This window comes from Megascapheus bottae, chromosome 4, assembly GCF_031878675.1.
Source record: "Megascapheus bottae isolate mThoBot1 chromosome 4, mThoBot2.hap1, whole genome shotgun sequence".
Lineage (NCBI taxonomy): Eukaryota > Metazoa > Chordata > Mammalia > Rodentia > Geomyidae > Megascapheus > Megascapheus bottae.
In genome coordinates, this window is record NC_143512.1 from 4,651,416 (window position 1) to 4,666,989 (window position 15,574).

At 46.9% G+C, this 15,574-nt stretch overlaps 1 protein-coding gene across 1 annotated transcript in view; it reads right to left on the reverse strand.

Moving 5' to 3' along the window:
- The window catches only part of Ppargc1b (PPARG coactivator 1 beta), a 106,236-nt gene that overhangs the window by 22,910 nt on the left and 67,752 nt on the right, over nucleotides 1-15,574 (reverse strand). The window contains exon 2 of the mRNA XM_090331241.1: nucleotides 2,954-3,130. Within this exon, the coding sequence (XP_090187367.1) occupies nucleotides 2,954-3,130 (177 nt within the window). The remainder of the gene's footprint in view (nucleotides 1-2,953; nucleotides 3,131-15,574) is intronic.

Genomic DNA, 15,574 nt, shown 5'->3' on the forward strand with positions numbered 1-15,574 from the left:
AGGCCATATACAGAACCAATCCCCTGCTTAGGCAGAAACAATTGCTACATGCATGTTGTACCCCAGCCCAAGGACTCAAGAGCAGAGGAATGGAAGGCAAAACGTCCCTGTCCCCCAAAGGCTGACAACCCCTTAGTGATAGCTTGTTCTCTATACTTCTAGCTTGTTCTCACAGCCATGGTGCCATTTGATGGCTCTCACACAGTCAGCCAAGCTTCAGGACACTCACGTGTCACAGGGGGATGCTATCTCACTGAGCGGCAGAAAGAGGATCAGAACCTAAGGCTGTCTCCTCGATATCACTTGATGCGTGGCAATGGGTCATGGCTGGCCCTCGGCATGAAAGAAGGAAGGAAGATCTTGCTTATAATCAATCAGATCTTTTATTTCATCTGCATGAATTGAATGTCTCCAGATCCCCTCTTCCTGTATCTCCCCCCCTCTATATACATATACATATATATATATATATATATATATATATGTCTGTATATCTCTCTGTCTCTCTCTGTGTCTCCGTCTCTCTTTATCTCTCTCTCTCTACCAGTTCTGGGGCTTGAACTTAGGACTGTACATTCTCAGTTGGCTTTTTCACTCAAGCCTGGTGCTCTACTACTTGAGACACACCATCGCTTGTTTTTTTTTTTTTCTTATTTGAAAATACTAATACTAAAAATACGAATGAAAGTGATTTTTTTAAATGCTGGGTTTTTGTTTGTTCGTTTTGCTAGGTAACAGGGGATATGAATAGCTCGGATTTGTCTTCCCAGTGCTGGCTATGAACAGTGATCCTCATATCTCAACTTAGGAATCACTAGGACTGCAAGTGTGAACCACCAGTGTCTACCACCAAGCCACTCTTAAGCAATTAAGAGTGCAACTTGCAAGCAGTTTTGGGAAATTGTTACCTAGGAAAGACAGAACAACATGGTGAAGGGATTGTTTCCGTTACACACATAAAAACATGGAGGCCCTGGAAGCAGCCAGAACCTGAACTCAACCCAGTCGATTCCTCACTGAGATGGCAAAAGGACTCAGCACGGCAGTGTAAAACCTGCACTCTTACGGTAGAATTCCTGCCCTAGTCCTTCCTTCTTGTAGCACCTTGGGGTGGTTACTTTGCTTTTCGGGGCCTTACTTTCTCATCTGTAAAATGAGTTACTTATAACATGCCACTTACAGATTATAACAATCTTGGGAAAAAAATTAAAACTCTTTACCATGGTCCACAAGACTGTAGGGCGAGTCCTGTGTCTACCTCTCTGTGCTTATCTCCTAACTTTCCTCCAGTCTTCCGATTTCACACTCTGTACTGATTGCTTCTGCTCAGAATGCTCTATACCTGCCCTTTGAGCTCCTCGAGGCTGCCACCTCACCATCATCCTTCCACTAACGCATTCTTCCTTAGAGATATCTTTCCTTATGCTACGCTGCCTTCCCAGCTGCCTCCTCTGTCACAAGTGACTGCTGCCGGTGGATACTGCTGTGGTCTTGGGGTGAATCACCCTCTAGACTGATGTACACAATGCCTAACCATGTATGCCTTTCAAGAAGAACTGACAAAATCCATCCAGAGAACTACTTGAGATGTCTCCATGGAAAACATGTCAACATGGCATTAGACACACTAGCCCTGGTAGGCATGGCTTCTGCCTTTCAAGGAAAGAAGGAAGCCAATGAGTCTACATCACTCAGCTCCCACACAGCCAATCTTGCACATGCACATACACGCAAGCTCGCTTTATTCCCAATCAAAACCCACAAAGAGAATGTCAAGCATCCTGTGCCCAAGACTAGTTTCCCAAGCACACAGGGCTGCAGGCCCCTGCACAGTGCCTCTTGGCACTGCCTTTTACTAAAGAACCTCTAGCCCAATAGAAAAATGGGTATAAGGCACTTACAGTTGAGTACTATACATGAGCAGAGACAGCACTGCCACTGGATAATGGGACATTCTCAGTGCTGTTCTCAGTCCTGGCTCTGAAAGCAGCAGGCTGGGTGGAAATCTAGTTTGATGCTGATCATGTAAGTCGCCAAGGTGCATGACTTCTCCAAGTCTTGGTTTCCTTGTCTATAAAGTTGGGCACCAGTGGCTCATGTCTGAAATCCTAGCTATTCGGGCGCCTGACACTTGAGGATCTGAGTTCAAAGCTAGCCCAGACAGAAAAATCCATGAGGCTCAGCCTCAGTTAACCACCAAAAAGTCAAAAGTGGAACTGTGGTTCAAGTGGTAGAGGACCAGCCTTGAACAAAAAAAGCTAATTGAGAGTATGAGGCCCTGAGTTCAAGCCTCAGGACCAGCACACACACACAAAAGTACAAAACAAGAATAAAATAAAAAATGGCTGTGTATGGCATGGATGAGGTGACATAGTATCTCTCTGATCCCCAAAGAGTCCTGGTTCAGTCTGGGAGGCATAGGAGGGACAGCTCATCTCAGTCCTTCCCTCCTTCCCTCCTTCCCTTCTTCCTTCTTTCCTTCCTTCCTTCCTTCTTTCTTTCCTTCCTTCCTTCCTTCCTTCCTTCCTTCCTTCCTTCCTTCCTTCCTTCCTTCCTTTCTTCCTTCCTTCCTTCCTTTTTGCCAGTCCTGGGCTTGAACTCAGAACCTGAGCACTGTCCTTGGACTTTCTCAAGGCTAGAGTCCTAACACTTGAGCCACAGCACCACTTCTGACTTTTTTCTATGTATGTGGTACCGAGGAATTGAACCCGGACTTTTGTGCATGCTAGGCAAGCACTCGACCACTAGGCCAAATTCCCAGCCCTAGCCCAGCTCTTTTCTTCAGAGGTGACACTGTGGGCCATATATGTGAGCAAGAGCAAGCCCAGCCAGGTAAGGGCTTACAAGAATCGGGTTCCCTAATGTATCAGGGAATGGGAGACTCCGTATCATGAGTCAGTGCAAAAGGTCGAGGGACAGGCCCAGAGGGCTTTGGGGACGGGGCAGAGCCTACCTGGAAGAGCTCATTGTCGTCAGGGTTGTACTGGTGGGATTCGGTCTCCGAGTGCTCTGGGCTCCACGGCAGCTCCCCAAAGCACGTAGCTGAGTCAAAGTCAGTGGCATCCAACTGAGAGAGGTCAAGCTCAGGAAAGTCAGCGCAGAGGTGCCCCTCCTCACCAGCTGCCCCGCCCTGAGGAGATGAGAAGAAGGCTGATCAGGGATGAGCGTGCCCAACATAGTCCTGCTGCAAATCTGGATCCTTGGGCAAGGCTTGATTTGAGACATAGCTAACACACTGTGAAGATCTGCCCCACATCTTTTTTTGGTCAGTTGTGGGGCTTGAACTCTGGGCCTGGGCGTTGTCCCTGAGCTCTTCAGCTCAAGGCTACCACACTACCCCTTGAGTCACAGCCCCACTTCTGGTTTTCTGGTGGTTCATTGGAGAAAAGAGTCTCATGACATTAGTGCCTGGGCTAGCTCTGAACTGAGATCCTCAGATCTCAGCCTCCTGAGTAGCTAGGATTACAGGTGTGAGCCATCGTGCCAGCCCTGCCCCACCTCTAGTAACCATAAACTACTGACAGCTAAAGCCTGGCCCTCACGATACATACCCCTCCCAACTCCCCCTCCCCACCTCAACTTTCTTCTCTGAACTCCTACACATCCCTCAAGGTCCAGCCACCTGGTATCTTCTCCTTTTCAGTAAAACTGTTGGGTTGAAAACTTTATTAGAGTCCATAACTAGCATTATTCCTTCACATAACTGTCCACACCTTTAAGGGGATCTCTTAAAGCTAATAACTCTTCTATATAATCAAACAAAATACCCTAATAACAATCGCTGGCAAGGTTGAGTGATTGCAGGGAAGCATTTGCTCATGTGCTCAGGGATCTTAGAGGGTCATTTGTGATGGTGAAATGTTATGAGAAATGCATAGACAAAAGATAAATAAACATATAACAAACACAACTGTATCATGAAATACTACAGTAGTATTGGGGGGGGAACACCAAATCTATGATTGTCTCCCACCCCACAATAAAACACTGAGTTGTAGAATACTTGTGGGTAGTATGTAATCCCATCGTAGAGAGAAAATGGAAGGACATAAGAATTCTGCCTTTCTCTACGCAGGAAAACATAAACTCACAGGAAAAGATCCAGAGGGAAAGATGGCCATAATGGATGACCCAGCAATAAGGAAGGGGCGGCCCCAAGGCCCCCAGACCTGTTAAAATCACCATTCAGGAGCTCTGACACTACAAGCAAGTCCCCCCTCTCCCTCTCAGAAATCCACCTGCCTCATCAGGGCTAGTGTGCTACCACTTGAGCCACAGCTCCACTTTTGACTCTTTGGTGGTTAATTAGAGATAAAAAGCCTTATGGATTTTCCTGTCTGGGCTGACTTTGAACTCAGATCCTCAAATCTTAGTCTCCTGAGTAGCTAGGAGTTCAGGCATGAGCCACTGGTACCCAAGTCATGGGACTTGAACTCTGGGCCTGGTCGCTGTCCCTAAGCTCTTCAGCTCAAGGCTACCACCCTTCCCCTTGAGCCACAGCACAGCTTCTGGTTTTCTGGTGGTTAATTGGAGGTAAGAGTCTCACAGACTTTAGTGCCCAGTCTAGCTTTGAACCTTGATCCTCAGATCTCAGCTTCCTGAGTAGCTGGGATTACAGGCGTGAGCCCCTGTAGCTGGCTGCCCCATGTTTTTCATAGACAAGGAAACCAATGCTTGGAGACAGTACTTGCCTCACAAAGGAGGCACCATCAGAACCTAGACCAATGAGAAAAGGAGTCACCATTAGAGCCTGGACCAATGAGTTTTCAATAAAGGGACGCTCATAGCAGTGACAGTGAATGGTGGTGGTCATAAAGAATAATAAAATAAATTAAATACTTTTTTTAAAAAAACAGAAGCTCCTTGGCCTCACAACAAAGAAAAGCAAAAATTGCCAGGCACCGGTAGCTCACTCTTGTAATCTCAGGAGGCTGAGATCAGAGAATCGAGGTTTGAAACCAGTGCAGGCAGGAAAGTCCGTGAGACTCTTGCTTCCAATTAACCACCAAAATGCCTAAAAGTGGAGCTGTGGTTCAAGGGGTAGAGCACTAGTGTTGGGCACAAAAGCCTAGGGACAGGGCCCAGATCCTGAGTTCAAGCCTGAGGATTAGCACAAAAAGGTAGCATGAAAAGAAAATAGGTTTTGCATTGGCCTTTTCCTTAATTGTTCCCACTTACTAGACCTCATAAATTATGAATAAATGTATAATTAGCTCAACTTGACACAGGAAAAAGGCTTTTATCCAAATTTGGGTCAGATGTCTTAATTGGTGTTTTGCAAGAATCCTGTCTGCACAGGCAGCAAAAGGGTCAGGTCCTTGCACGTGGCTGTCCCAATGGAGTCTCAGGCCAGGTAGTGTTGTCTGGCAAGCCGGTCCCCAGGGACACATTTCCACCACCCCCAGCTCTTCACCTGCCCGTTCTCTCTAATCCATGAGCATTTGGCAGCCCTAAATATTGAGCTCCAAGTTACTGAGAGCCAGACACTATGCCAAGTGCCATGGCCAGGGGTCAAAACAGACAAAAACACTGCCTTCTGGGTACTCAGATACAGGAGATGACAGAGGGTTTTATACAAATCACCATGCAAACTAAACAAGTGGTGGCAGTAGGTTCCTTCTATGGTTCAGTTGTCCATGCTCAATTATAGTCTGAAAATAATTAGTTGCAAACTTCCAGTAATGAGCAATTCCTAAGGTTTAAATTGAACTCCATTTTGAGTAGCATGATGTAAGCGTGCATGGTCCTGCTGTCTCTCACAAGAAGTCCAGTGTATCCACTGTGTATACACTCCGCACAGATGCACCACTGATGCAGAACAGCACTTATGTTACAGGACTCTCAGATAACCCCAAGGTGATGCCCAGGAGAAGCCATACATGCTTCCACATTACCATCTAAGATGAGAACCAATCTCTCCAGGAATTTGTGAAGAAGGTAAAGTCAGGCTAGTTCTGCTATCAAGCAAACCACCAGAGTTAGTGTGACAATGTGCAATAAGTGATTCATGAGATGGAAAAGATATTGAATACACACACACACACACACACACACACACACACACACACACACACACACGTGCGCGCAAGAAAACCTGCAATATACATAAGATTTGGTACTATCCATAGTCTGGCATCCATTCACTTAGGGTCTTGTTTCTCCTAAGGTAAGAGAGACCATGGGGGAAAATAACTCTCCAGAAAACAGCTGGAGGTTTCTGAGCCTGGCTGGGAGCTTAATGATGAGAGAGAATGGCACTGCCTGAAACTCTGGGTCCCATGGTGACCCCAACCTGCTGACCGCTGGCTGCCATCCATCCCAGCCATCAACCCGCAGGCTTTAGCAGCTACCACTACCAACAGACCTAAGGCGGGTTCTCTCAACTGCCTCTTAAGAGCTTCTTTCTCTTTGTGTTCCTATGGCAATAGGGCCGTGTTTGCCAATTCTATACAGGCAGTTACTTTGCTTTTTGTGTTTAGCTATGACAAATAAGTGTAATATTCGTGTACAAGTCTGTATGGACACAAGTCCTTATTCTTTGAGGCAAATACATAGGAATGAATGTACTGGCTCATCGAGTAATGTGTGTATGACTTAATAAAAGCTACAGGGCCGGGAGTTTGGCCTAGTGGTAGAGTGCTTGCCTAGCATGTACGAAGACCTGGGTTCAATTCCTTGGTACCACATACATAGAAAAAAAAAACTGGAAGTGGTGCTGTGGCTCAAATGGTAGAGCTCTAGCCTTGAGGAAAGCCCAAGGACAATGCTCAGGCACTGAGTTCAAGGCCCACGACCGGCAAAAAATTAAATTAAATTAAATTAAATAAAAGCTACAAACCGAGCTCAGCACTGGTGTCCCACACCTGTAATCCCAGCTACACGGGAGCTAGCTGAGATGACACACGCCTGCATCCTCCCTACAAAGAGACATAATGTGGGGCCCTATCCAGAACAAAGAGCAACACCTTCTACAGAAGACTCATAATATGGCCATTATGACTGCAAATATTGATCCTCTGCAGCAGCTTGACATCCTCCAAGGACAGCTAGCACATCAACTAGAGAAACCTCAACTTCTTGGCCTCACCCATTAGGCCTAAGACCACTCTCCAGCTAGGACAATGAGGTATTACATTAATGGCGACTTCTTGGCCTTCTTCTATTTAGGGGCTTTTGAAGGGGTGCTTTGGTGACCCAGCTCCTGGAGAAAGGTCTAAGTGGAGGGCTTCTGTCCTGCCTGGCTGCTTGCCTTACAGGCTCCGTCAGAAGAGCCAGGAGGCTACAGTCCAAGAGTTATAGCTATTGCCATTATGAGCAATTACTATACACTAAGGGCATACTCAGCGGTGCCTATATACTTCCTATTCCCTGTGAACACAACCCTGCTGGGTAGGCATCACTGCCCCCACGTTAAGAGTCAGGAAACTCTGAGATGTTGCCATGGTGTTATTTTGTTAGAAATGGCGAAAAAGTGCTAGACGTAGGTGGTAAGCAACAAAAATGCATTATCTCCCAGTGCTGGAGGCTGGATTCAGACCAAACTATGGGCAAGCCTGATTCCTCTCCAACTGTCTTCCTCTACTCAAGCAGTCTCTGCCTACATTCCCCATTTTTTGTGTGTGTATGCCAGTCCAGGGGCTTGAACTCAGGGCCCAGGTACTGTCCTTGAGCTTCTTTGCTCAGGCCTAACACTCTACTGGTTGAGCCTTAGTTCTACTTCCAGCTTTTCTGTGTGTTTCGCTGGAAATAAGAGTCTTGTGGACTTCTGCCTGGGATGGCTTTGAACAATGATCCTTAGATCTCTTCCTCTTGAGTAGTTAGGACAACAGGCATGAGCCACCAGTACCCAGCCCAGATTCCCTTTTGTTGAGAACACCAGCCTGTTATACCAGAGCTCATCTAAAGATCACGTGTTAAGTCAATTTTATCTACGGAGAAAGATGCAACCTCAACCTAAAGTCACATTCTGACAACCTTCAAAAACATGTTTTTGAGTATTCAACTCAACACATAGCACCCAGGGTCCCAAGTTTTTCTCTCCCTATGAAAACCCAATGCCCCTGTCAATCATCCTGTTTCAGAGAGTGAGACCATTCGAGAACATTATTCCCTCTTAGCGGAAAGGAAACAGCTTGGGACAATGGCTTAAGCCACACTGCAACTTCATGGCCTCGCAGGAATAGCCACAGAGCACTAGGCTTTGCTCCCCACCTGGGGGTCCCCTCTCTCACTGCTGCACTGTCTGTGCCTCCTTCCTCCAGCAACTACACCTCTTATCTAAAAGGGCTGTGGCTTCCTCAAGCCAGAAGGTAAATGACCTTAGTAGGTGATTAATGGGTTTCAGCAAGAGCCACAGAAATGGCTTCATTGGAAACCGAGGAAATTGATTCCTTGCTTAAGAAAGCATCTTCAGGAAAAATTGGTAGCTCCACTTTCCTGGCCATAATCAGCAAATTGTCCTGCTTAGGGCCCAGCCCAGAGCCGATCCTCAGAATTCCCGAGTGTCTGGAGCAGGAGGGGTGGAGGTGGCTGAGGTGACAGCTTGGGTCTCACTGTCCACTACTCATCACACACCCTTCATAGGCTACCTTCCCTCCTGTGCCTGATGTCCCTTTGGGATTGACCTTAGGGACCCTTTTTGATCAAGTCTTTTGTACAATTCTGAACTAACCTGAGTTCTGGGATCCACACAGGCTTTAGGAAAATATAAAGGCAGAACTCAGCATTTATTAATGAATTTCCAGAGGAGATACCAAAGTACAGAAAGGGCTATCTTGAGACGGAAAGAAGGCTAGCCTAGATAGACAAAAATTCAGGCCCCAGCTTGACCATGACATAGCCTTTGAGGTCAAGACATTTACTTTCTCCATCTTGTTATTTACAGGCAAAATGGGGATAGATGAAAATCGTATCTCACAGGCCTCTTAAAAGATGGAGAACCTGGTGCGATGCTGGTGGCTGCTAGCTACTCAGGAGTTTGAAACCTGAGGATCAAGGTTCTAAGCCAGCCCAGGCAGGAGAGTCTGTGAGACTCTCGAATTAACTACCAGAAAACGGGAAATAGAGCTGTGGCTCACAGTGGTAGTGCAGTGGCCTTGAGCACAAAGAGCTCAGCGACAGTGCCCAGGCCTGAACTTCAAGCCCCACAACCAACCAAAAGAAAAAGCAGAAAATCTGGTGTGGCTACCCAGTGTGTGTCAATCACTTCAAAAATGTTGATCACAGCCCAAACGACTGAACAAGGGGTCCACTCAATGCTAAGCCCCTCCACCTGTTTGGTCATCTAGTCTCTTTCCTTATAGAAGCATCTGCCCTCAGGCCAGGCATGTGTAGCTGCCAAGATACAGCCAGGCTCCAACCCCAGCTAAGCAGGTGCTGGGTCAGAGCTCAGCATCAGGGGATCCAAGAGGTGGTCACTGCACCTGGAATGAAAAGATTCTTCAGACCAAAGATGGGTCTAGTGGTTAGACCTAGGCTACAAACCTGGACTTGAGCCTACTGTGAAAAGTGTGTCCTCACAAATTGGTTGGTTGAAATTCTAATTCCTACAGTGATATTCTTAAGAGGCAGGGCCTATGAAAGGACTCTGGGTATTGAGGGTGGAACACTTGTAAATGGGTCGAGTTCAGCCCTTACTTTGCTTTGCTTTCTTTTTCTTATTGGTATGGGGGTTTGCCTCAGGGTTCCACACTTCCACAGCTTGCTTGTTTGGCTACAGCTCTACCATTTGAACCACACCTCCGCCAGCCTGGCTTTTTGCTAGTAATTTTAGAGATAGAGTCTTGCAGAGTTTTCGGCCAGGGCTGGCTTCAAACCTCATTCCTCTGATCTCAACCTCCTGAGTAGCTAGGATTACATGAGTGAGCCACCAGTGCCCAGATGGGACTCATTCTCTATAATACGAGCCTTACCAGCCATTCCTGACTGGAGAGTTAGAAAAGGCCTCTTCTAGATGATGACCTTGTCCTTTTAGAATGGATGTAAGAAAATACACATGATGCCATTTCCTTTCTCAAATGTTTTGATAACATTTAATGGAGTTATCCTTTTGATAACTCCATTAACTGACCTGCTTCTCCCTCATTAGGTGGGGTATCCCCACTAGATGGGTATCCATGGCTATTCCTTCTGGATGTCACACTCCCTACTGGCTGGTGATCGAAGTAAGCATGACCTGACCAGGAAGGGCACAGTGAATGCTGGTAATTTGCTGGCACATTTGGACAAGGGGGCTGGCTAAATTTCATTCTAGCAAGACTGGCTATATCTTTGTCACTCCTTATGAAGTGAGAATGGAGCTCTGCCTGAGAATGGAGCCTGCAAAGGTGATACAGAGCCAAGCAATGGGGAAAGACAGCGTCAGGAAAAAAAAAATAATAATCTAAATACTTGGACCCAGCTGTGCTTGAAGCCAGGTTGCCTCTGCTCTGCAGTTATGTGAGTGAATAAATCTCTTTTTAGATTACATGACAGTTGGAGTTCCTATCACCTATCAATGAAAAAGTGATGATTAATTCATCCCTCTTAGCCTAGGGGGGGGGAAAATCAGCCTTCTCATTCTTTGAATACAAAACTCCTAAAGAAGCTTCTAGAATAGTAGAGAGCACAGTTGATGGGTTCAGACCATCAGAAAAACAGAGAAAGGCACAAACACAAAGTAAAACACCAGGAAGAATCAGTAGATAAAATGGAAGACCTCAAAGCAAGGCACCAATGCCTCACACCTATAATCCTAGCTACTCAGGAGGCTGAGATCTGAGGGTTGCAGTTTGAAGCTAGCCTGAGCAGGGAGTCTGTGAGATTCCTATCTCCAATTAACCACTAGAGAACTGGAGGTGGTGCTATGGCTCAAAGTGGTAGAGTGCTAGTCCTGAGCAAAAAAACCTCAGAGACAGCCCCAAGCCCTGAATGTAAGCTCCACAAGTCTCTCCTTCCATTTCTCTTTTCCCCTCTTCCTCTCCCCCTCCTCTCTCTTTTCCTCCCTCCCCCCTCTCTCTCACACACAAACACAGACAAATGAGGGCCTCAGTGTCCAGCCCAAACGACTGAACAAGGGGTTCACTCAATGCTAAGCCCCTCCACCTGTTTGGTTATCTAGTCTCTTTCCTCATAGAAGCATCTGCCCTCAGGCCAGCCACGTGTAGCCTCCTGGATAGAGCCAGGCTCCAACCCCAACTAAGCAGGTGCTAGGTCAGAGCTCGGCACATGGGGATCTAAGAGGTCTGGAATGAACAGGTTCTTCAGACCAAAGATGGGTCCAGTGCTTAGACCTAAGCTACACACTTGGACTTGAGCCTACTGTGAAAAGCCCAGGAACCTGGGAACTGGGGACAGCAGCTGCGTACAGGAGTCCAGATGGAGGAGCCATGGATGGACTTCTACTTCAGCATCCAAGCCAGGACTCCGCTAGTAACTTCTTGCCATGCTGAGGTTTACTGCCAAACCTAACCTTACCCAGTCCTCTCAGACCTTTGATACAATAATAACCAGCTTCCAAATGACCAACCAGCTCAAATGGGTCCCTGGCCAAGTGCACAGACCTTTGGCATGCCACACCTCGCACCTACCCACTTGCTCCCACAGTTGAATTGTCCAAGCCCTTATTTCTTCCCCAACCTATTTGTTATTATCATTACAAAATGATCTGGTGGCTCAGGCCTATCATCCTAGCTACTCAAGAGGCTGAGATCTGAGGATCACAATTCGAAGCCAGCCTGAGCAGAAGTCTGTGAGACCTTTATCTCCAACTAACTGGAAAAAAAAATCCAGAAATTGAGTTATGGGTTAAATAGCAGAATGTCAGCCTTGAGAGAAAAAGCTAAACATGAGTTCCAAGCCCAAAGAAGGGTGCCGGTGGCTCCCATATGTATTTATTTCTAGCTACTCAGAAGACTGAGATCTGAAAAGTGCAGTTCAAAGCTAGCCTGGGAAGAGTCTGTGAGATTCTTATCTCCAATTAACCAGCAAAAAGCCGGCAGTGGAGCAATGACTCTGATGACTCAGGTGATAGAGCACCTGCTTGTGTGTGGGGGGAGGGGGTAGGGACCTAATGAGGACAGCAGTATGGCCTAGTGATAAAGTGCTTGCCTAGCATGCACAAGCCCCTGGGTTCAATTCCTCGGTACCACATATACATAAAAAGCCAAAAGTGGTGCTGTGGCTCAAGTAGTAGAATGCCAGCTTTGAGAAAGCCTAAAGGCAGTGCCCAGGCCTTGCGTTCAAGACCCAGGACTGGCACGAAACAAAAACAAAAACAATACCTAAGGACAACGTCCAGGCCCTAAGACGATAAAGTCCTGAGTTCAAGTCCTGGTACTGGAACAAATGAAAACTAATCAAATAGCTTATAACCAGAAACTACAAGTAATATAGAAGTCCGTGTTACCCTCTTGCTGTCTAGAAGAGATCAGGGTAAAAGACCAGAGGAGACGATGACAGGAGTCTGGAGGATTCTGCACTAGATTGCTTTGATAAGAGTCTAAGTACGAATCCCTGGGACTAGACAATGGAGCCCTGAACCTGGGAGCGTGGCCTGGGCAGGAATGAGTGGGAATCTCAATCCAGCACCACAGCCCTATAGCAAAAAGATTGGCTGCACTAAGATAATATTAGGCATATGTTTCATGATTTATAAGGCACTTATCTGATGTTTTCCTGGGAATTCCCATCCCCAGCCTCCCCCTCACCGCCCACCTCCCAGCTCCAGTTCCCACCGTACAGGAAATAAGGCCACACGTGGGGCTGGGAACACAGCAGGAATTTGGGCACTGAAACAGACTGTTGTCACATTTCATTTTGCAGATGATGAAACTGAGACTCAGACAGAGTCACCCAAGAAACACAAAGCCAACTCCTGGCAGGGTCCTGTCACCCTGGCAGGGTTAGGATCTCCTGAGTCAGGGTCATAGTCCCAAACCCTTCAAAAAGCTGAGTCCTAGGCCTCCATCCACCCCTCCTTAAAAAGTGAAGAAAAAGCCAGCCATCGGTGGCTCACACCTGGATTAGACTAGCCACAGGAAGTTGCAATCTGAGGATCACAGCAGTTCGAAGCCAGACTGGTCAGAAAAATTGGTGAGGCCGTTAGTTTCAATCAATCATCTCTGTAGCCAAAAGCTATAGAGTGGTGGCTCAAGTGAAAAGTGTTAGGCTTAAGCAAAAAAGCTAAGGAACAGTACCCAGGCCCCTGAGTTCAAGGCCCAGTATGCACACACACACACACACACACACACACACACACACACACACAGAGCAAAAACAGAAAAGCAGTTCCAGTCTCCCTGGGAAGATGATATCTTGCTTGGTGTCTCCTTTCCTACCTCCAGAATCCTCTAAGCAGCTTCTTTTCCCCAAAAGAGCTGCCGTTACCTGGGGAAAGGGGCAGATCTGATGACCTGGCACACAGCCTTCACAGCGCAGACTCCCTCACCCTGGTCTGGCTCTTAGGGCTCGGTCAGAGGGGACTCACTGCCCCATGTGACAGCCAGGACCCTGGTCCCTGGCCAGGGGCCACCTGTCAGCATGACACGAGGTTGCCCAAGCCAAGGAAGGTAGCATTTGTTTTTAAACAATACAGGCTGGAGTATATTTTGTGAACAAGGGGTGTTTGGGGACAGTGTGCCACCCATATCATATGTGCCCAAACTTGCAGTCAATTTTGGGATTTAAGCTCAAGGGCCTCTTGAGTTTCAAGAAGAGTGGTAGGAAGAGTGGTAGCTCCAGTTCCGGGTGCGGAGCAGGTACGTTTGGTCCTCAGGCCTGACCAGGTCCCAAGCAGACACTTACAAATGCTCTTTCACCCCTGCAGAGATCAACCTGCAGAAGCCGGGACAGCTCAGGTTTCCATCCCAGAGTGGCTGGGCTGACATCACCTCAGCCACCCACAGCTCGTCCCCATCCCAGATTAAGTGTGCCTTTACACATGGGCCCTTCTGACCACTGTGTCCTGGGGAAACCATGGGACCCTGGCTTGTACCTTTCTACAGTCCTCTCAATTAGCACTTTCATTGTATGATATCCTCTACCCCTATGCTTCCAAATTGTAGTAAAAAAAAAAATCCAACTTTGGGCCCGGGAGTTTGGCCTAGAGGTAAAGTGCTTGCCTAGCATGCACAAAGACCCAGGTTCGATTCCTCGGTACCACATACATTGAAAAAAGCTGGAAGTGGTGCTGAGGCTCAAGTGGTAGAGTGCTAAGCTTTGAAAAAGTCCAAGGACAGTGCTCAGGCCCTGAGCCCAAGCCTAGGACTGGCAAAAAAAAATCCAACTTTACTTCTGTTTTATGAAATAGGGTCTTGAAAACTTTTCCTGGGCTGGCCTTGAATGTGGGATTGCAGGTATAAATGTTACTATGCAAGCCCACAGCTCAGTGGCAATAGGTAAATCTACATGGTAATTCCACTGTCACTACTATCCACCTTTTTCCCTATGTACTTTTTTTAAAGCTATTTGCTTATCATTGCTTCCTTGAATCAGTAGCATCGGGTAGCCGTAGCAAGGAACATGTCTTATCTTGAACCCTGCTCTAACCCCCGTGCTTTCCACAATGCCTGCCACATAGTAGGTGCTCAATAAAGATGTCTTCAGATGTACAAAATAAAACCCAGCAGCCCCAAGCCCAAGGGAAACTGCCTAGTGGCCTCAGTTCCCGCTTAAGAATTTTACATTTTGTCAAACTCCGTGGGACAAAAATGCTGAACGCCGCTTTTCTTTCCTGGTGCTAGGTCAGGAATGAAGACATGATCACACAAGCCAGCTGACCTCAACGCTCACTTCAGCATACCAGCTCTGCCCATCGCAACATTTATCAGTTGTGAAGGGCAGGCCTGAAAATAGACAAGGAAGATCAAATGCCACTCTCAGAGTGGTAGGAAAGCCTTAGGAAGGCCAGGGGAGGGGACTGGGGTATCTTCTGTCACAGAGGTATACAAGGAATGGAAAATGAACTCACAGCTGAAAATAGGATGCCTTGATACAAAAAAAAAAGCTCTCAGTAATCAAGATAGAACATATTTTAGATGCCATATCATAGAATAGATGATAGACAGACCAACTAGTGACTCACACCTGTAACGTTTTTCAGGAGGCTGAGATCAGAGGATTATGGTTCATAGTCCGTCTGTGCAGAAAAGTCTAGTAGGCTCCATCTCCAAAATAACCAGCAAAAAACAGGCCTGGGGGCACAGCTCAAGAGAGAGAAGGAGCAGCTCAGCAAGCACAGGCCCTGAGTTCAAACCCCAGTACAAATGAATGAAGACACAAGCGATGATAAACAGAGTCCTGATTTTTCCTTTTCTATCTGAGTCCAGTGCAGCTGGGCATGGCTCTCAGACAGTTCCTGTTTTGAGTTTAAATTTCTTATTTTGCTCAGCATATGTGCTATGTACCAATTACTACTGTTCACAAGTGTTGAATTCAAATGTGATTTGTTTTGATTACTATATATATATATTTTTTTGCCAGTCCTGGGGCTTGATCTCAGGGCCTTGGCCCTGCCCCTGAGCTTATTTTGCTCAAGACCAGTGCTCTATCACTTGAGCTACCACTTCCAGCTTTTTCTGTTTATGTAGCATGAAGG